The sequence below is a fragment of the Miniopterus schreibersii genome (genome assembly GCF_964146895.1).
Source record: "Miniopterus schreibersii genome assembly, chromosome: 2".
NCBI lineage: Eukaryota > Metazoa > Chordata > Mammalia > Chiroptera > Miniopteridae > Miniopterus > Miniopterus schreibersii.
In genome coordinates this window covers 142,575,533-142,597,563 of record NC_138102.1, presented here as the reverse complement: position 1 = coordinate 142,597,563, position 22,031 = coordinate 142,575,533, and the positions used below count along the sequence as shown (strand labels likewise).

The 22,031-nt window shown below is 36.2% G+C and overlaps 2 protein-coding genes across 14 annotated transcripts in view; one reads left to right on the top strand and one right to left on the bottom strand.

Annotated features, from left to right (window-relative positions):
• Positions 1-266, bottom strand: part of FAM186A (family with sequence similarity 186 member A) — a gene marked incomplete at both ends in the record, with an annotated part of 48,062 nt that extends 47,796 nt beyond the window's left edge. The window contains one exon of the mRNA XM_081127783.1: positions 96-266. Within this exon, the coding sequence (XP_080983909.1) occupies positions 96-266 (171 nt within the window). The remainder of the gene's footprint in view (positions 1-95) is intronic.
• A 3,505-nt stretch (positions 267-3,771) lies between these two features.
• Positions 3,772-22,031, top strand: part of LARP4 (La ribonucleoprotein 4) — a 63,872-nt gene continuing 45,612 nt past the window's right edge. For 4 of the 13 annotated variants that reach the window (XM_081127089.1, XM_081127087.1, XM_081127088.1 and 1 more), the window contains exon 1: positions 3,772-3,944. In XM_081127089.1, coding sequence (XP_080983215.1) covers positions 3,927-3,944 — 18 coding nt within the window. In that variant the 5' untranslated portion in view covers positions 3,772-3,926. Of the gene's footprint in view, positions 3,945-4,066; positions 4,402-4,845; positions 5,008-13,854; positions 13,904-22,031 lie in introns of those variants that run through there. The other 9 variants (XM_081127091.1, XM_081127093.1, XM_081127090.1 and 6 more) reach the window with 9 other exon arrangements.

The following is a 22,031-nucleotide window of genomic DNA, read 5'->3' as shown; positions in this document are numbered from 1 at the left end:
TGCAAATAAAGTGAGTTAAAAAAAAAAAAATGTAACTGATCATGGAAAGTTAAAGAAAAAAAGTTGCAACTATAAACTTCTCACAAACTACCTACCTGTCTGGCTCGAAAAAACTGTGCTTGCTCAATCCTAGAGATGACTTGCTGTATTGAGTCAGGGATCTCAAGCATAGGGATCTCTGATGTATCAATGCCTTTTTTGGACATGATGGTGTAATCCATAACTTCATTTTCTGATTCATGTTCATTGTCTATCTTATTTTCCATTTTGATAAAGTTGAGTGATTTTCTTTTATTTCTTCTTTTTTTTCACAGAATATAGGCAAATACTAATAAACATGCCCACAAGGAAGCTAGAAGTCTTTCCTGCTCTCAGAAATTGTGGTTTACCCTGCTACTAATTTGTTGCTAGCCATGGTGTTCTGGTCCTGGTGATGTCATAATAGACCCGTTATGGCATTATCATTGACTCAAACATTTAAAGAGTGCTTACTATATGCAGAGAACTAGGCATTCTATATGCTGTGATGGTAGAAGGGTGAAGGGGGGAGGGAGGGTAGGAAAGAATAGACAACAGGAACGATAAATAGAAAATATACCCCTGCTTCAAGGAGGTGTTAGAATCTAGGTGTTAGAGCTCAAGATCCAGTATATCAAATGTAACTCCTGGTTCTTCTCTCTTCTTGAAATTTTGTTTAAGAATATTTAAGCTTGTAATGGAATAATTGTGTTACAACTTCCTCAGCTGCCCCTCATCTTTTCCCAGACATGTAGTAACTTAGAAGATATTACTTGAATGATGGTCGTACTCTTTGCACTGCCTAGTTACCTGTTTTTTCAAGGAATCTGACTGAAGAAGGCTTTGAAGTTCCATAGTTGGCTCCAGAAATTGAAGGAAATGCTAGAGGCTACTTTATAACTGAAAGAGAACTTTGGGCAGTTCATTTGATTGCAGAGGATGTGAAAGGATTTAGAAGGCTGGAGAAATTAAATGATGGTTTTGTTGGCTGTGTAGCTTTCTTATTTTTTAATTCAAAAAATATGAAAAAGTACAGAAAGTAATATATTATAGCCATGTGCCTATCACCTAAAATGAACAAATATTAACATTTTGTCATGTCTGCTTCAGGTATTTTTAAAAGAAAACATTAGATATAAAGTTGGTGTTCTCCCCAGATTCCTTCCTTCCCCTCTGTCCCTTTTTAGAGGCAATGGCTATCATGAATTTGATGTATTTATGATTAGTCTATGTTTATGTAGTTTTACTACAGGTGTATGTATTCATAAACTATATAATATCATTTTGTAGGTTTTAGATTTTATACAAGTTGTGGATGTATAACTTAATTTCTCAATAAGAACGTCCTATCTTGAGTCCTTACTGTAAACTTATTGTAAATTTAGGCCTATGTTGAGTCCTTGTTGTAAACCGGTAAAGTTTAACAATTGATATGTTGCAGGCCTTCAGAGAAAGGGAGGCAGAGGATCAGAAAGTAGTTTTAAAAATATCAACATACAGAGAGCAAATCAGATATTTTTCCTTCTCTTTAGGATCTGTTGTCTAAGTTACTTCCTTTGTTTTCCCAAGTCACTTTTTAAACTTTCTATTAAGAGTATTTATCTCATTGAAGTGTAACTATTATTTGTCTTTACCTACAGAGATGAACTCAAAACCAGATGCTGTACTTAGTTTTCTTTTTCTAACATTTGGTATATTTTTTCTCAGTTTCTCTACAGAAACCATCTAAATTTGGGTATCTATTATAGTTTCAGATTTCTCTCCTTAAGGAAACTTTTCTAGCCTCAGAATACTTTCTTTTATTGTTAAACTGCCCACCCTGCCCCTAGTCATAAAACATTACTCCCTCCTTTTCTGTAAATAACAATTAATTGTATTTATTCAAGGAAGTTCAAAATGTTTTATGAAAGGACAATTAAATTATTTCTATAAATGTAAGGTTTGATTAAAATATCCATCATTATCTTGCATTTCTTGTCATCAATTAACTTGTTTAAGTACTTTGTTGATAATAATATTACATTGTGAGATCCTTAAATTGCTTTTATTTCTCTTGACTTTTTTACAATGCTTACTCCAATAGGCATTCACAAAGCAGCCAACATGCTTGTCAACTAAACTAATTTGGCGTTATTGTGCTCTCATATTTTTTATGCAGCATGGAATTCATCAGCAACTGGAAATGAAGACTTTTTAAAGCAAATTTAAAACTCTCTCCTTCCTTTTCAATTTGAAAAGCATTTGTTGAGACACTACTATGAGATTACCATTATCCTAGACTGTGAAGAATATGATAGGGTACCTGTAAAGAAACAGAAAAAAGAAAATAACAAGATAGAATATAATATTCAAGTGCTAACAAGGGACATGAAGAAGAGAACTGTGGGGAGTGCAGTCTTTGGGAAAACCTTATGGAGAGAGAAGGTTGATTGATAAATGAAGGCTTTCCAGATAGGGAAGACACTTTGAGCCATGGCTTTGGAGGTGAGTGCTGAGCTTGTATTTTAGGGGGGGGGAAAGTGAGGAGATTGGTTTGATTGAGATGATGTAATGTTGAACTCACTGATGATCAGATTAGGAAGAGTATGAGACACAAATATCAGCAATTAGATGGGGGAATTAATTTGGTATCTAAGTGAAAAGTAAGGAAATTCGTTTGAGGTAAAGTAAGGAGGATTACATAGGATTGGAACCATCTTGAAAGCAAGTAACAGCAGTTTGGTGAAAATGAAACCTTCACTTTAGGAAGATTTTATAAATAATAGAATGGAAAAAAACCCACTGGAAAAGATCAAGACATGATTATTTCAAAAGATGAGTGCCTGGACTAGGATATGGAAGTGGGATTGATGAGGGAAGGATAGTAAGATAATAAGGAATTTGAATAATCAGACAATTATAAAGATAATTTAAAAAATTTTTGTTTTGTTTTGACCGCTCTGCCTGTGGAGTCTCACTGCTTCACTAATAAACTTACTTTCACTTTAAACTCCAAAAAAATATATATATTTAAAATTCCATTTGAATTGATGGCAGGACAAGAAGCTATCTAGACTAAGTATTATAAAGTAGCTTTGTGTTAAGCGGGTATCTGATTCAAGCTAACAAGGACAAAGTTCGTTGAAGGTGTGTCTAAGTGAACCCCGCCTCCCAGAGGGCTTCTTCAACTGTAAAATGGGGATAATAGTATTTATTGCATATAATGGTTTTAAGATTAATTACCATAAAATACTTAGACTAGGGCCAAACACATAGTAAGCAGTGAATACAGCCGCTGCTATTAATATATTTACTATTACTGCTTTTTTTTTCTTCTCTACTTTTTTTCCGTGAGCCACCACCTTTTCGGCACTTCGAGCGCGCACACGCACACGCGCACGCGCGCACACACACGCACACACACACACACACACACACACACACGAAAGAAAAAGAACCAGGACACTTCGCACAAGCTCGACTTTTGCTCAGATCTAGACTTTGAGCTACGAAAACTGCGAAATTTTGGCCGTGGTAGCAACCCGTTTGGCAACGGATGAAACGCAGTAAGATTTTCGCACCCCTCCGTAGCACAGAATGGCGCCGCCCTCGGCCGCTTCCCTCCTGCCCGTAGGACCGCGGATAGTACATCCCACACTGCTTCTGGAAAAGGTGGAGCAGAAGCCGAGGGCGCCGAGGATTTTCTCTCCTCCCGGAAGCAATTGTTCTTCAGGACAGGAAACAGTTGCTTTTGCTCGGGAGGTGGGACTGGGCGGGTCAGGCCTCCGCGGCTGACGGCGGGGGAGGAGCCGGGTGCACTGCCGGGTGGTGGGGCCAGGCGAGTGTCCTTATCCTACCGTTTGGGGCTTGGGCCTGGAAGCCAGTGGGAGTAGCAGCGGCGAGAACGATTGGGCCAAACGGGGGAAGACATGTTGCTCTTCGTGGAGGTGAGTGGACTGGGTAATCTCGTCCTGCCCTGAAGAGAGCAGGAGTGTGGAGGCGCCGGCCGGTCCCACCGCCATGTGACTTTCCAGGCCGTACACGCCGCGGAACCGGCACATAGGCTGACACAGCACCTGGGCCGCGCAGGCCCGCGGCTCCAGTTCAGCGCGCTCACACTTTAGGAAGCTATGGGAGGTGAGGGCCGGAGTAGGGGAACATCGAAGGCGGAGAATCAAGCCTTGTCTGGTGCGGCGTGAGGATCAGAGGAAGGGGAAAGTGTCCCATATGGGGCTCCTGAAGGAGGCAAACAGGCGCGCGGCGGGGGAGGAGTGCGTGGGGCGGAGTCTGCGGAGAAAAGGGGAATCAGGTGGGCGCGTTCTGGGGTTGAAGCGAGGCTCGCGGGGCCCTCTGGGAGACAGGCGAGCAACTTGTGGGGCCGCGGAGCGAGGAAGGTGAAATTCGGTAAGTGTGTCTGAAAAGAAAGTTGAAAGCCTCTTTTTAGCAACCCCCACCGAATTTTGTTTGGTTCCCGTCCTTTGGTCTCTGGAACGTTCTGTGGGTGGAAAGTGAGTTACTGTGAGCGGAGGAGAAGCCAATAGGATTTGGAAGGTTTGAAAGGCACCGCTTTGACCTTTTGTAAAAGTTACTCAAGCAGCGGCTCCGACATGAGGGCTTGGGTTTTTGAACCGATAAAAGCCCTTTGCAAGGAAGATTCCAGGAATGAGAGAAACCTAAGTCCGGGGAAAGCCAGTTTTTGTATTGTTACTTAATATAAATACTTTTTTTTTTTTACTTGTAATTGGAACGCCAGCTGTTGGCCTCTTTTAATTTTAGGTAGTGGGTACCTGCATTACACAAATATACGAGGTTTAATTTCTCTTATTTCTGTCTTTTTCTTGTGTGCAGTGAGCATCAGCTGACTGCCTGGCTAAAGCTTTGAGTAGATTCCAGATCATACTGTTCTTGCATTGTGAAAACGTCAAACCAGCAAAGCTGCAACTTCGCAACTTGGCACTTGTTAACTATGCCCATAAAAAGAATCTTTTCAATGAGGGAAGGAATTTACAGGTTGTATAATGAATCGGCCAGTCTATGGCGAGTCTTTTCGGGGGAAGGGAGGGATCTTATTCTGTAATACTCTGTGTAAAAGAAATAACACACACTCACTTTTTATCTAATAAGTGTATCTGATAAATGTGGGATCTTGAGTTCTAAATTGACCTTATAGTATGTCCAGTATTGATAATAAACATTCATTGGAATATTCCAGGTGAAGCATGGAAAGTTTTAAAATTACTTGAACCCATTCTTTTGACCGATTTTTATACTCGTTTTTCTTTGGGCAGAATAATTTTAAGCAATGCCAGTTTGTGTTAGGAACTTATGCCCTTTAAATGCTGCAGATTTAAGCGTGTATGTGTTTTGCCAGGCAAAAGGACTGTGAAGTTTTATTTCAACATAATTCCAAAGTAAACTCGAGTTCCATATTGATTCCTTTGGCTTTGTTAAAATGTGAACTTTAATAATAGCTCCATTTATTGAGTGTTGACGTTAGATCCTCTCTTGTATCTAAAACAATGCAATGTTTTACCAATGAGAGGTAGAGAGGTTAAGTAACTTAGTAACTTAGTAAAAGTAAGGAAGTGGAATTGAGGTTTAGATAACAGGTCATTCTAATGACAAATCATGGCTCTCACTAAACTGTTAACATAAAACTAATGTTTCCATTAGTTGTTTTCTTTGTGAATCAGTATGTGGTTTTAAATTTTTCTCCTAATGAGTTTTATTGAAAATTAACGTGTCACTAAATACATGGGCTGAATATATAAGTCGGTAAAAAAAAAAAAAACAATAACACTGGTCATTTGGTATTTTGTTAACTATTATTTGATCCTTATAACTTCACGATACAAGAGTTCTAAAAAAAACCCCAAGTTCAGAAGATGTCTAAGGTCACTCAGGTGTGAATAATGTGGGGCCTAAAGTCTGAAGTCTGGCTTCTAGAACATAAATCTCTCACTCCAGAACTTATTTTTACTTTCTCCTAAGCCAAGCGTTCTTAATCTGGGTGCCTAGATAGAATTGAGGAAGTCCATGAACTTGGTTAAGGGAAAAAATTTCCTGTTTATTTTCACTAGCTTCTAATGAAATATAGAAATGAAAATTCTTGAAATTTCAATGGATGCAACAAGAGAAATATTTTCATATCATTACAGTTTTTACAGCTATCTTGAAATATTGTTTATGCCCATTACTCTTTATTATATGTAAAAATTTTGTTATCTAATGCATTAATAAAGCACATTTATTACTAAATTAGAAACTTTAAAATACTTTGATAAATATAATTGGTTAATTTTGTGAGCCTTAGTGTTTCATATACTTAAAAATGTTATTTTGGGAAGAGATCCATGGCACAGGAGAGGTTAAGAAGCACTTTACTATAAACCAACTTGCATGTGGATCATCTTTGGACTTCTCTAATCTGGGATCTATGAGTCCTCTGCAGTTGTGTTCAAAATCTTTTACTGAGTGCATTTTTCTGGAGAGACTCCAGCTTACTAATTTATAATGAATCAGTGGGATAGATAATAGTAATTATAACAGCAATAGCATAATAGTGGTATGCACATGTATTTTGTTACTATGTATCAGGCCTGCTAAGTGTTTTTGCATTTATGCATGTATATACATCTATTCAAGCCTACTTATGAAGTAGGTGGCATTATTATCTCTATTTTAGACATAAAGAAACTAAGGCACAGAGAATTTAAGGAACTTACCCAAGATTATAAAGCCAGTGAATGTTTAAGCTGCAATGAGAACTCTAAAACACTTAGATTTTTTTGCTTCAAATAGACAGGCAAAGAATTCTATTTTATATTATTTTAGTTTATTTATTTTTAAATATATCTTTATTGATTTCAGAGAGAGGAAGGGAGAGGGAGAGAGAAATATCATTGATGAGAGTCATTGATCGGCTGCCTCCTGCACGCCCCCTACTGGGGATTGGCCGGGAATCTAACCTCTATCTCCTGGATCATAGGTCCATGCACAACCTCTGAGCCATGCTGGCCCAGCAGGAATCCTATTTTAAGTTTTTTGTTTGTTTGTTTTTATCCTGGGTACAGATTTTATTTATATATTTTTAAATTTATCTTTTGTTGAAAGTATTACAGATAAACCCTTTTTTTCCCATTGATCCCCTCCACCCTGCATCCATGCCCCCCCCCCCAGGCCTTCACTATTGTCTGTGTCCATGGGTTATGCATATAAGTTCTTTGAGTAATCTCTCCCCACCCACTCCCTTCCCACTGAGATTCATCAGTTTGTTGCATGCTTCTATGTCTCTGGATCTATTTTGTTCCTCAGTCTATTTTATTAGATTCCACATATGAGTGAGATCATGTAAAACTGAATGAGGAAGAATCAGAAAACCTGAACAGGCCAATAACAACTGGTGAAATCGAAGCAGTAATAAAAAAAAAATCCCAGCAAACAAAAGCCCTGGTCTGGACAGCCTCACAGGGAAGCTTTCTAATTCTTTAAGTTGTAGGGTTAGATACTTTACTAAAAATTTTTCTTGCTTTTTGAGATAGACCTGCAGTGTGCTGTGAACTTCCCTCTTACGACTGCTTTTGCTATGTCCCATAGATTTTGGGTGGTTGTGTTTTCATTTTCATTTGTTTCCAGGAAGTTTTTGATTTCTTTCTTGATCTTATTGGTAACCCATTTATTGTTTAATAACATGCTATTTAGCCTCCATGTGTTTGAATATTGAGTGTTTTTACTGTAGTTGATTTCTAATTTCATGCTCTTGTGATCTGAGGTGCTTGATATGATTTCAATCCTCTTAAACTTGTAGAAACTGGTTTTGTGTCCTAACATGTAGTTTATCTTTGAGAATGACCCATGTGCACTTGAGAGGAATGTATATTTATTTTAAATAATATCTAGATGTCACTTTTTTTTAACTTGATCTTGCAGACAAATGGCTATATTGAATAAAGTAGGTTTTTTTCTCTCCTCTGTTTTGAAGGAGACACATACAGTAGCTCTCTGGGAAGAGGTAAAAATATTTGGGTAATTCACAAAATTGTCAAGCATGTTACAACATAAATTGTTAAACAAATTCTGTAAGTCTGAAACAGCTCCCTTATTCTGGCTACTAGTGAGTTATTTAAATTTTTGAGCACCAAGGAGACAGTTTGCAAGTTTTTCATGTTTTTTTATGCTTGCTAATATTTTTTTCATTTTTAAGATCATCCCCCCCCCCCCCATATTTTCAGCCAGTTATGTCTGCTGTAGTTGTTTGGTGATGTTTTGTTTGTTTGTTTTTTAATAGGATTTCTGTCTGTTTATGATTTTCCCTGTAAATGACAACTTAAAACTACTTACTTAGATAGCAGAGAGTTTTATGCACCCTAAGATGCTTTGATGACTCTCACATAACTTTTAAAAATTGTATTTAATTATGGCAAAATACGCATAACATAAAATATATCATCTTCATTGTTTTAAGTGTGTAGTTCAGTGGTATTAAGTACATTTACATGGTTGTGCAACTGTCACCACCATCCATGTCCAGGACTCTTCATCTTGCAAAACTGAAACTATACACATTAATCAACTCCCCATTCTCCCCTCCCCCCAGATATTACATAATTTTAAAAGTAGTTTACCTGACTTCCAGTGTTTTCTGCTCTTTTTAGGTGATAACATTTTACATTTAGGTTAGCCTTAGTGTCTGAAAATAGTGGAATATTTACCTAGATAATTTTTCATTAATTTTATATTACAGTAATTATAGGTAGTATGCCTATGTATAGCACTCAGTTTTTCTCCATTAGCTTAAATAATTATTTATAAAAAGTTATTAGATAGCACTGGCTAGAAATGATTATTTTATTTAATTTTTTAAAATTGATTTGAGAGAGAGAAACATTGACTTGTTGTTCCACTTATTTATGCATTCATCGGTTGATTCTTGTATGTGCCCTGACCAGAGATTGAACCCCGCAACTTTGGTGTATTGAGACAACGCTTTAACCAACCGAGCTCCCCCTTTTTTTTAAAGTGACTTAGAAAAGAAGAAAGTGCCTAAACGAATTGTGAAGTAATTTTCAAGAAGAATTATAAATAAGCGAATAGCTGAGTGATTCTTGAACTATTTGATTTTGGAATATTTATTGCAATTTGATGCAGAATTTAAAAATGAATAAAACATTTTTAAATAAAAATATTCTTAGATATAATGGACTGAAAATAAAGTAAAAATTTTTGAAGTGTGAAAAGTGGAATAAAATAAAATGCTCAGTTGAACATAAAGATGTAAAAGTATCTCATGGTGCTTCAAAGTACAATATGTGAAAAACTAAAAATTGATACTGAAATATTTTGTATCAGTTTTCGTTTGTTATTCCAGCTTTATATTATTTCCCAGTTAGTGGAAGTGATCCTTAGTACAGACATGGGAAATTTGTGAAAACATTGTAAACTTTTGTATTAATGTATTGTGATTTGGTCTTCTACCTAGGAGCTTTAAAAAAAGATTTTGACCCTCTAGTTAGAATGGGGTCTGAGTCTGTATTACAGAGGAGTGGAAAGTAGAGGAAGTTGAGAAACTAATTCAGTTTTCAATTTGAAGTAAAAAAAAAAAGAACACCTTTTTTTTTTTTTTTTTTTTTTATGTCTTTATTGACTTCAGAGAGAGGAAGGGAGAGGGAGAGAGCAACATCAATGATGAGAGTCATTGATTGCTTCCTGCACACCCTCTACTGGGGATTGAGCCTGAAACCTGGGCGTGTGCCCTCACTGGGGAATTAAACTGTGATCTCCTGGTTCATAGGTCAGCACTCAACCACTGAGCCACACTGGCTGGCTTCTAACCTCCTCTTTGTATATCCTTAAGTGAAAATTTAAAATGACTAGCTCTGATAGTGTTGACAGCCTTTTAATTTATCGTTCCTATTGTCTGTGTTTTGCTTAACGCCTGTTTAAAGTTTAATTTTTGAGGAAGGTTTTTTAGTCTTCTGGAAAACATTGTAAACTTTTGTATTGATGTGTTAATGTATTGTGATTTTCTGTAAGGGTTTTGGAAATCTGGGTTCAAATATTAGCTGTATGACCTGAGGCAAGTGAGGACTTTTTTTTTTTTTTAAATATATCTTTATTGATTTCAAAGAGAGGAAGGGAGAGGGAGAGAGAGAGGGAGAGAAACATCAATGATGAGAGTCACTGATTGGCTGCCTCCTGCATGCCCCCTACTGGGGATTGAGCCCGCAACCCAGGCATGTGCCCTGACTGGGAATCGCACCTCAACCGCTTGGGTCCTAGGTCAATGCTCAACTGCTGAGCCACGCCTGGCCTGGCGAGTGAGGACTTTTTTGAGCCTCAAGTTCCTGCCTATAATTTGAGATTAATAATTTCTTCTGACAGAGTTTGTTTGTCTTCATGTTTATGTATTAAGTAAACCTTGTAACATAGTATAATTAGGTAAGGGCTTGACAGACACTGTAATTTTATTACAGTAACTATTGTAATGTAAACTGTCTAGTATATAAGTAGTTGCCTTCCAAAATGACTGAAATTTGTGCTTTAAATATTTCTGGTAAGTTTATCAAAACTACATGATAGCACCACCAGTAATTGTAATAACTACTGTGAAATAGTATTGATTTAAGAGATATGTAACTTTTTGAGTTCTAATTCCAGACTTGTTACTAATTTGCTTTGATTCGGATAAAGCAAGCAGGGTAATTAATTACCTTATTTTTAAAAAAAATTTATAGTTTAAGAGTATAGTTTTAATTGGACAAATAAAACTTTAAAAAAAAAGAATGAAGTTCTGGCCCAGTAGCTCAGTTGGTTAGTGTGTTGTCCTGATACGCCAAGATTGCAGGTTTGATCCCTGGTCAGGGCACATACAAGAAACAACCAATGAATGCATAACTAAGTGGAACAACAAATTGATGTTTCTCTCTCTCCCTTCCTCTTTCTCTAAAATCAATTTTAAAAAAATGAAACAAGAATGAAGACTTTAGTATGTTAAAATACAGACTCATTTCATGCAAGATTTAAAGGAATACAAATGATAAAATGCAAATAGGCACTTTATATTTCCTCTTTTGGAAAAAATACTTTTTCTAACGTATAAGCATTAAGTAAATGCAATAAAAAGAAACTATTGAATATCACATATTCATGTTTTCTCCCTTTTCTGTTGCTTTGTCAGACCATTTGAACCAATCTTTGGTTCAGAAACTATCTCTGTATGTATATATTGCTGGCTCTAAACCAAAGACAGAGGAGTGCTTTAGATGAATATTACTAGGGGTAGGGTATGAACTGTAGGTGTAAAGCCAGATTCCAAAGATGAGGTGGTAAGTTTAATTTGGTATATATGTTATTGAGAAAAACATTTTCTGTGTCAGGGCAGAAAAGTCAGGAGTAATCAGGGTTTGTGTAGCACATAGTTTGCTAATGTTTCTTTTTAAAAAAAAAAATATGTTTTTATTGATTTTATAGAGAGAGGGGGGAGAGAGATAGAAACATCAATGAGAGTCATCAATTGGCTGCCTCCTGCATGCCCCCTACTGGGGATCAAGCCCACAACCCAGGCATGTGCCCTGACCAGGAATCGTACTGGTGACCTCTTGGTGCGTGGGACAACACTCAACCAGCTGAGCCACACCAGCTGAGCTAGTTTGCTAGTGTTTCATACCACTAGATACTGCAAACTACAAAACAAGTAGGGAGACCATACTTCCCATTTTGTCCTGGACAGTCACAGTATACACAGTATATCTGTTCTGGAACAGATATCTCACCACGTTTCATTTTCAAAAATGTCCCAGTTTTTAATGATTATTTTTCAAAGGAGATCAGAGATTTGCTGAATGTGTGTTTATTGGCACTTTTTCCCTTATCGACAGAGCAACATAGTGTACTTAAGTTGGTACTAAAATATTTGTTGAATTGGCTATGGGAAATGTAAATTTATAGAATTTACAAAATTTGCAGTTGAGCAAGGTAAGAATTATTCTAGCCTTTTGAGTTGGGGGAAGGAAAAAAATAGGAGAGCAGTGGTTGAGTAATAATGATAAGGTACATTTATATACAAGGTTATGTAAAAGAGTGGTTAAGAACATGGACTCTTGTGCTAGGCTGCCTGCTCAGGCTGAGCCACTTTCTAATTGTATGACCTTGAGCAAGTTTTTTAACCTCTGTTTCTCAGTTTTCTTATCTATAAATTGAGGATAATACTGATATGAGGATAATATTAAAGTCTATCTCATAGGATTGTTAAGAGGATTGACAGTTAATGTAAAGCCTTAGAATAGAATCTGGTACATAAACCCCATATGTGATCTGCTGCTTTTATATATATTTATGAAAGATAAGTCTCATCTTAGTCTTGTGGTCATTTTCATTTGAAAGTAACAAATGGTTTGCTGCTTGACAATGCACCGTAGAATTTAAAAGGCACCTTTTTCTGAAAAGGGTTATTTTGATATTTAATATTGATATTTGAGGGTTTAAGGACATTTGTATAGTTAGCCGCTGGCTTTATCAGTTAACCAATTTGAAGTAAAGTGGCTCAGTTCTTTGAGGACTGTTTATATTATTTAAATGCTAAATAAAGTATGAGCTCCACATCAACAGAAAACTTCTTTATCCAGGGGCTTGTTAGAATATAAACTTTCTGACCCTATAACTGGATATTGAATCCGAATCTGCATTTTATCAAGATCCATAGATGATTCTTTTGCACAGTAAAGTTTGAGAAACACTCTTAGTATGTATTCATACACTGATTCATTCTACAGATTTTATTTTTGGCCTCCTGTGTTCTAGTCACTGTTCAGGGTACTAGAGAGCAGTACATCATAAACAAGGTCACTGCCACCGTGGAGCTTGCAGACAAAATAATTCAGATTAGGAGAAATGCTTTGTGATAGAGGGTAAAATTTATTGCATATACTACAGTGAATTTATATGTATTTTAACTGAAAATTAGCTATACCGTGGCCCTAGGATAAAAATTATTGCCAGGGTGGCTTGGTTGGGCGTTTTCCTGTGCATCTAAAAGTTGCCGGTTTTTCCTGGTTAGGGCACGTGCCTGGGTTGTGGGCTGGATCCCCGGTAAGGGGGCATGCAGGAGACAGCCTGCATGTGTTGCTCTCACATCAATGTTTCTCTCTCTCTCTCTCCCTCCCTCCCTCCCTCCCTCTCCTTACCTCTCTAAAAAAATAAAATAAAAAAATAAAAAATAAAATAAAAAAATTTTTAAAAATTATTGCAGAGCTGAATTGACTTCTTCCCTGGGGACCCTAGTTTTTATCTGGTGGCTATATTCTATATCCAGTTTTTCTGAATTATTAGCCACTCTAGGAAGAACTGGGACTAGAGATCATTTGGCTTGGTGAGATTTATAATACTCCTTAAATAGTATGTAACTAGTTGTCTTAAAGTTTTCTCTAAGGCAACTGTAGTATAGTGAAAGACTCTTCAGACTGCTAAGGTTCAAATCCTGGTTCTGTCTTATTAGCTGTGCAACCTTGGGTAGATTACTTTACCTTCAGGTAAAGTAACTTTTTTCTTATCTGCAAAATGTGGATGATAATGGTATTTAATTGAAATTGTTCTGAAGATGAATTAAGTGTTCCACAAATGTTACTTCGTCAGAATGGGTAAAAATAATCCCACTTTAATTTTCATTTTTACTTGCCATAAAATACCCCTGAGCATCTTCATCTAGTTTTATGCTGGATAAAATAAATGTTTGTTTTGATTAAGTAGTTAAAATTTAGCAGTTTTCTCAATATTTGAGAGGTAGAAATTAAACCTGGAAGATTGATCTGCCATGAGCAAATAAGTTTAATCAATTTATATACTTTTGTTTCTGTTTCTCAGCATTTGTAGGGTTAAGTGGCATGGAATTTCTGTTTCTGATAGTAAATAGGTAAGTAAAACAAATGGTTATATATATGACCAAAGAGATGGCTTCACCGTATTTATGGTGACTTTTTCCTAACTCTTGGTTCTTTTACCTTAAAACTGCTGTCTCTTATGACTGGAAGGTATTATTTTGCCAAGAATTTGATGTTTCCCTTTTTTCCTTTCATTTATATCTCTCCCCAGATAGGAATTGGCATAAAATTGGTCAATAATGAGCACTTCTGTTGGCTAGTCGGTGATGACATATATTGCTTAGAAATAGAAGTGGTAATGAATCTGTCAATTTTACAGACTGACAGTTTGAATATTTTTGTGGTGATTTGAGAGTATCTGTATGCTTACATACTATGTGTATGTTGGCAGGTAGTTTCAGCAGGCATTTGGACAATTTACATCCTTTAATAGAGTTTTTTAAAAATTATCTTGAAAGTATTACAGATGTCCCCTTTTTCCCCCCATTGATTCCCTCCACCCTGCATCCACCCCCCACCCAGGCCTTCACCACATTATTGTCTGTGTCCATGGTTATGCATATAAGTTCTTTGATTAATCTCTCCCCATCCACTCCCCCAGTTCCCCTTCCCACTGAGATTCATCATTCTGTTCCATGCTTCTATGTCTCTGAGATCTATTTTGTTCATGAGTTAATTTTGTTCATTAGATTCCACAAGTGAGATCATGTAAAACTGAATCAGGAAGAATCAGAAAACCTGACTAGGCCAATAACAACTGGTGAAATCAATAGATTTTTTTTTTTTTTAATATGTATATATAACTGTGTAGCCTCAAGGACTTGACTTCTAGTTCTGTAGAAGATATAAGGATTTTGATGAAGTTCTTTATTAGACTTTAGTCAAAAAATGAATCAAACATGGTTATCTAGAGTTTAAATGGGAATATAAGCCTTTGTTCTAGTTAAACTTGTCAGATTCATTGTCATTTTAAAGACTTTCTAATAGAAAAACACATCAACTTTTTTGATGGACATTTTTAGTTTCCAGTTTTTCTTTATGTTGAGTAATTCTAAAAAGGACACTCTTGTGTATAAAGCCCTTAGGCTAAAATTCACTGCATTACTAGGTCAAAAAGTGAACATTTTAAAAGTTTTTTTATATCAGTATTGGCAAATAGCTTCCCAAAAGTGTTATGACTGTTTTTTACTATTGCCCAATTTACTGTATCTTTGTCTGCATCAGGCATTCTCATTTGTACAATTCACTGTATAAGTTAAAATGAAATAATTGATTTATTTTGTGTTTCTTCAATGACCAGTGTGATTGAACTCTTTTCCATGTGTATTAGTTTTTTGGATACTTTTTGCTGTGAATTGTCATTTTGCTTGTTTGTGCTTTTCTTAGCAATTGGTGGTTCTGTAAGTTTTTTTGAAGGCAATAGTCTTTTATGTCACTTGCCAAGGATGATTTTACCAGTTGATATGTCTTTTATCTGGATCTTAAATGTTTCCGTATATATTTTCTGGTTGTAAAAGTAATAGATGTTAATTTCAGGAAAATACAGAAAAGCACAAAAATGAAAATAAAAACACTACTGCTCAGAGGTAACTAGTGATAACACTAATTTTTTTTTTTAATGTCTTTATTGACGACAGAGAGAGGAAGGGAGAGGGGGAGAGAGAGATAGAAACATCAATGTTGAGAGAGTCATTGATCGGCTGCCTCCTGCATGCCCCCTACTGGGAATCAAGCCCAAAACCTGGGCATGTACCCTGAACGGGAATTGAACCTTGATCTGGATCCACTGAACCATGCTGGCCAGGCATAATATTTAGTCTCTAGTCTTTTTTATAGTTGTGCATATTTTCACAAAATTAAGTCATTTTTATAATAAGATAGCAGTTTGCTTTATTCCCCCCCCTAAGTTTCTGTGAACATTTCACTCTCTTTACAATATTAAAAAACTTTACTTTGAAACAATTATAAATTCTCAAGAAGCTGCCCCAAAAATGTACAGATGGTCCTATGTACTTTTTGTCCAGTTCCCCCCAGTAGTAACACCTTGCATAACTATAGTGTGATGTAAAAACCGGCAAATTGATACTGGTGCAGTCTACAGAACTTACTCAGATTTCACCAGTTTTATATACAACCTGATTTTAAGGCTCTGGGATATTCTATAAATGGCTAGACTAAAAAAATAAGTTAAGTAAGTAAATAAATAAATAAATAAATAAATGGCTATGCTACAGTTATTGAACAAATCCTCTGTAATTGGTATCTTAGTTCATTTAGGCTCTAACGGTGCAAAAGAAATCCATTTCAGGGAATTCCAGGATAGTGGTACCCAGCAGATTGGGTGTTTGGTGAGGGCTTTCTGTATTCATCGTGCCTTTTCTCTGTCCTCATGTGGTGAAAGGGGTAGGGAGCTCTGTGGGACTTCTTTTAGAAGAGCACTAATCTTATTTGTGAGGGCTCCCCTCTTTTTTTTTTTTAAATATGTCTTTATTGATTTCAGAGAGAGGAAGGGAGAGGGAGAGAGATAGAAACATCAGTGATGAGAGAGTCATTAATCAGCTGCCTCCTGCATGCCCCCTGCTGGGAATCGAGCCCAAAACACAGTCATGTGCTCTGAGTGGAAATTGAATGGTGCCATCTCTTGGATCATAGGTCAGTGCTCAACCACTTAGCCACCCAGCCTGCCGAGGGTCCCCTCTCCTGACTTAAGTACCTCCCAAAGGCCACACATCTCAATACCATCACATTGGGCAATAGGATTTCAACATATGAATTGGGGAGGAGGAGTATGAAACATTCAGATGATAGCAGTTGGATGTTTCTAAATTTTCAGTATTATAAAATTAGCGTGGTGAACATTCTTATTCGTATATTTTTACTTATCTCTTTCGTCCGAGTAGAATTTCTAGACCAAAAGTATATTTTTAAGGCTTTTCATAAGCATTTCCAGCTCTTAGAAAAGTTATGTGAATTACAGCAGTGAACTGATTGTTTTTATACTTGTCAAAGTGGCATTAAGTAGTTTAATAGTAAAAATGATACTTTGTAATTAACTATCCATTCTTGTCTTTTTCTTTTTTTTTTAATCCTCACCAAAGGATATTTTTTCCATTGCTTTTCAGAGAGAGTGGCAGTGGGGAGGGAGAGAGAAACATCCATGTGAAAGAGAAACATTAATTGGTTGCCTCCCGCAGGCACCTGCCTGAACCTGAACCAGGGCAGGGAATGGAGCCTGCAACAGAGGCACGTTCCCTGGGCAGAAGTCGAACCCAGGACCCTTCTGTCTACGGGCCAGTGCTCTAACTGTTGAGCCAAACCAGCTAGGGCCCGTCTTGTCTTTTTATACATTTTCCCTGTTTGGCATATTACCTTAGTTTCTGTTAATAGGTTGGTGGTGTAACTTTCTAGACCTCTTCTGTTTTTGCATACCTATAAATTTGCCTGTCTAGTGATTTTATGTTTGTTAACATAAATGATAAAACAAAGTACTTATGTTTCGCAACTTGATTTTCTTCACTGAACAACATATATTGGAACACTTTTTATATTAGTGTATATAGGCCTGTCTTTATTCTTTGATATATATAGTATTATGTATTACAAAATATACTACATTTTATTTAACCATTTGTCTATAGATGGACTTTAGGTTGTTTTCAGTCTTTCACTCATGGGATCAGTGCTGCAATAATACATCCTTGTGTATGTTTTCTTGTGTACATTGGCTTTTAAAGTGTATACTGTTAATTAGGCTGGTGAAAATATAAATATGCCCAGGAGCACTGCACACTTATAAATATGCCATAGACGGCACACTTTAATTATTCTTGGCATCAGTAGCAAGGGACACATCAAATTTACGGGTAGTATGCTGCTAAAAATCATCTAGTTAATTATTTTGATTAATTACTAAATGCTTAATGAAATAGTACATCTCATCAGTAAAAGCTAAGTTTTTTATCATAATCCCCCCCATTATTTGGGTATTTATAAATTAAGTATATGTGCATATTTTGTATGTTAAATATTAGCCTTAATCTGTTATAGTGTACGTTTGTCATATTTGGGGCCTCCTAATTTTTGGGTAGCTTTCTAAATTTGTAGAAATGCCCATATTATGAGTCAGGCCTTTCCCAGTGTACATACTTGTCAAAACTCAAAATTCCCAGATTCTCACATATCTAGGTGGATGCAAGCTTGGTACCTCAGAGCCACTGATCAGACAAACCCACAGATAATTTCTATTTGAAAATACACAATATAAGGAAATGGAGGTTCTACTCACAGCTTTCATTTTGCAGGCAGGAATGGAGTAGAGGTGGTCAGCTTGAAGTGGAGTTAATGGTTTCAGAGTTAAGTTCCTAATGGAGAAACGGCTTTGGTGCTTGCCGTATTAAAGGTTATATGTAATGAATTTGAATTTTGGCATTTAGTGCTTGGCAGTGGCGGGGATAGTGATTTCCTCATCAAGCCACTTCTGCAACATTATTTTGGGTGATGTTACCTTTACATCTGTTTTTTTCAGCCCTTCTAGTGACATAGTGACAGTGACACTACCCTTTAATAAATTACCTTTTTCTTTCACTTAGCCAGAGTGGATTCTGCATACTGACTGCTAAAAACCTTTGATACTTTTGGTACAGTACACATTGTTTGCATGTCCGCGTAGTGAGAAATATAAAGATAACTTGCTTCTAAAATTACACCATAGAGATTTTTAAATAATACCTGGTACCTGTCCTGACATGGCTATGTGGTGGTAATAAGAAAATTAGTTGCTTTCCTTTCTGAGCTAATTATGATATGAGGTAATTGTGAATTAACATCTCTAAGCTAAGATTTTTCTATGATTATTCAAATATGCTTCTTCAAAGATGCTTTTGCTCCCTTGAAAAGTTTGATACTTTATTATTGGTTTTGATGTTATTGTAAAAGCTTTTAGCAGCCCTGAAACAAAAAGCCATAAATCATTGCGGCATAAGACTTCCATTTTAAACTCAGACCACATTTTAAAAAGGGGAGGGGGAGAGTGTTGTCAACTCTGGTCTAGCATGTTGGAGAGGTAATTACAGATTTTTAACATTCTTTTTTTGCACACATGCCTCTACTATTTTGTTGGTTAGGCCGTTGGAGGTCTACTCTCACCTGGTTTGTGTTAATAGCTAAAATAGAAGAGGAAGACCTAATTTCTGCCCTCCTTGAGCCCACTGCCTAGTTGCAAAGAACACCTGTTTAAATAAACTATTATAGTGGTAACACAATAGAGGTTATATATAAATAAATACAAAAGGGAAAGAGGAAGTAGTGACCAAAACAAATTAAGTTAGGTGTCCAAGGTGTGTAGAGACTATAAGAAGTTTTGATAGACTAGGCACTATGTTTTTTAAAAATGGGGAAACTGAGGCCAATAATTTCATAATTTCTGAATGGCAAAATAAAGTTAAATTTTTTTTTCTGTTATGCCATAGTTGCCTCTCAATTGTTGGAATTACACTTCAATTTAGCTTTATTAAGACAATATTGGTACTTGTAAAAGAATATTATGAATGAGGTATTCTGGAAAACAACTGAAAATGTTGGTTAAAATATTTTTATAAAAAATTGTTAGCCCTGGCCAGTGTGCCTCAGGTGGTTGCGCATCGCCTGTGCACCAAAAGGTCACCGGCTTGATTCCCTGTCAGGGCACATGCCCAGGTTGCTGGTTCGATCTCCGGTTGGGGTGTGTGCCAGAGGCAGCCAATCAACGTTTCCTTCTCACATAGATTTTTTTTGTCTCTCCCCCTCCTTTCCCCTCTCTCTAACATCAATAAAAACATATTTTTTAAAAATTCCTTAGCCCTGGCCTGTGTGGCTCGGTTGGTTGGGCATCGTCCCGTGAGCGGAAAGGTTGCTGGTTCAGTTCCTAGTCAGGGCACATGCCTGGAATGTGGACTGCATCCCCAGTTGGAAGCATGCAGGAAGCAGCCAGTGGATGTTTCACTCTCACATCAGTGTTTTTCTCTTTCTTTCTCTTTCGCTTCCTCTCTCTCTAAATAGCAAATTTTAAAAATATTTTTTTAAAGGAAAACTTAAAGCTGATAAGAAAGCAAATGAACTCTCAGACCAAAAACAATCAGAAAATACTAATTCAGAGAGATAGGCAGGTGATAAAACTAAGGGCTACCCTCAACACATCTGTTGTGGCCCAGAGCTTTTGTTTTAATGAACAGTGCTTAGAGGCAGGATACAAGGTAAAGTAGGAAAAAACACACAAAACAAGCTTTCTTAAAGAAAAGGAACTTTGTCAGTTTTACCCTTGACTCTGGGTTGGTGTGAGAAAAGTCTTCCCTAATAATTCTAGCCACAAATCCTCTTTGTTGCCAAAGTAGGGCAAAATTTACACTTCCCATGAATATTTAAAGCATGTTGAATATTTAAAGCAATACCATGTTGAATATTTAAAGCAATACCAGATTGATAGTCTTACTACACAGTCATTCAGCACAGCGATTTTTAGTCAATGCCATGGCACACTGGTGTGCCACAAGAATTTTTAAAACATGCACTAGACTATTTAGTGAGGGGCACTCACCTCTTTTCCCTTAGGTTGTCAAATTATAAATGACAACAGCAAACACAACAATAGCCGTCTGGTGTGAATGAATCAGAATTACACCTTTTTTTTTCTTTTTTGTGTCAGGTCGGCAAAAAATTAGTTTTGGTGTGCCACAGAATTTTAGTAATTAGTTTTTTGTGTGCTCTGAGGTGAAAAGGGTTAAAATCTCTGCTCTAGTAGAAAGAAAACAAATCCTCTCCTGAAGAGCACATTTTAAACATAATCTTTGTAAAGTTAAGAATTGTAAGTTAATAACACATACAGGATAACTTTCCCTACGTAATATACACATTTGTGCAATCAAATAAAAATATGGGTTGCTGTTTAAACATAATCTTCAAACTTCCCACAAATGAAGTTCCAAGGAAAATAGGCTTAACCTATAAAATCATAAAGCATGTAAGTAATCATGAGAGTGGCTTAGCAAAAACCACAAATCACAAAACCCTCAAAGATTGCAGATACTGTGATTATCAAATATAGGTTATAAAATAAGAATGCTTAAAGGAAGGAATGATCAAGAAACCAAATGTTAATTGGATTTGAGAAAAGAACCAAAAGGAACTTTAAGAAACAAAAAAATATAAAAGAGATCTTAGAAACTTACTGGACAAGTTGACCTCATCTTAGAAACAGCCGAAGAGATAATGAACTGGAAGAAAGATCTTAATAAATTGTGCAGAATGTAATTTCTTAGAAAGGCAAATAAATGGAAAATGGGAGGTTGGTATAGAATGGTAGAACATAGGATGAGAAGGTATATTTTATTAGAGTTTCAGAAGGAAGTAATAGAGCAATTGGTGGAGAAGAAATATTTGAAGAGATAATGGCTAAGAATTTTATGGAACTGATGAAAGATACATTAGATTTCAAAGAGGTTAGTGAATCTCAAGTAGAATAAATTAAAAAGAATTTCACACTTACACTTACGATTGCAAAACACCCTTTACAGAGATTAAGCAACCACAGATAAGAGATTAGGAGTGTCAGCTAGATTAATGGCTGATTTCTGATGAGCAGTAGTGCACATCAGAAGGCAGTGGAGATATCTTTAATGTGCCGTAAGGGAATATGTCTCTAGCAAGAATTCTGTATACAGCAAAGGTAGAGGATAAAAATAAAAGTATTTTTAGAGGAACTACAATTTGAGAGTTTACTAAAAAATACCTGAATGATATCCTTGGGGGAAAAAGAAAATGATTCCAGAAGAAAGGTCTGAAATGCAAGAAAGAATGATGATGGTCATAGAAAATAGTCAACATTTATGTAAATTTAATAAATTTTGACTATAAAACAAGAATAATAGTATATAATATATATATACACATAGGTACAAAGTCTTTTATTTTAATATACTAGGCACTGTCACATTTATGCTCTCATCTGAAAAATCCCTAATGTAATAAGCTTTTTTACTTTAAGTTTCATATCTGTTATGACTAAAACTTATGTCACCATTTTAATAGAATGCTTTATTAATGAAATGCTCTATAAGGGGAAGAAATCCCTGATCTGGTTATTGTAGCAGATCATGGTCCCTTCTGACCCATATCCACGTTATGTAC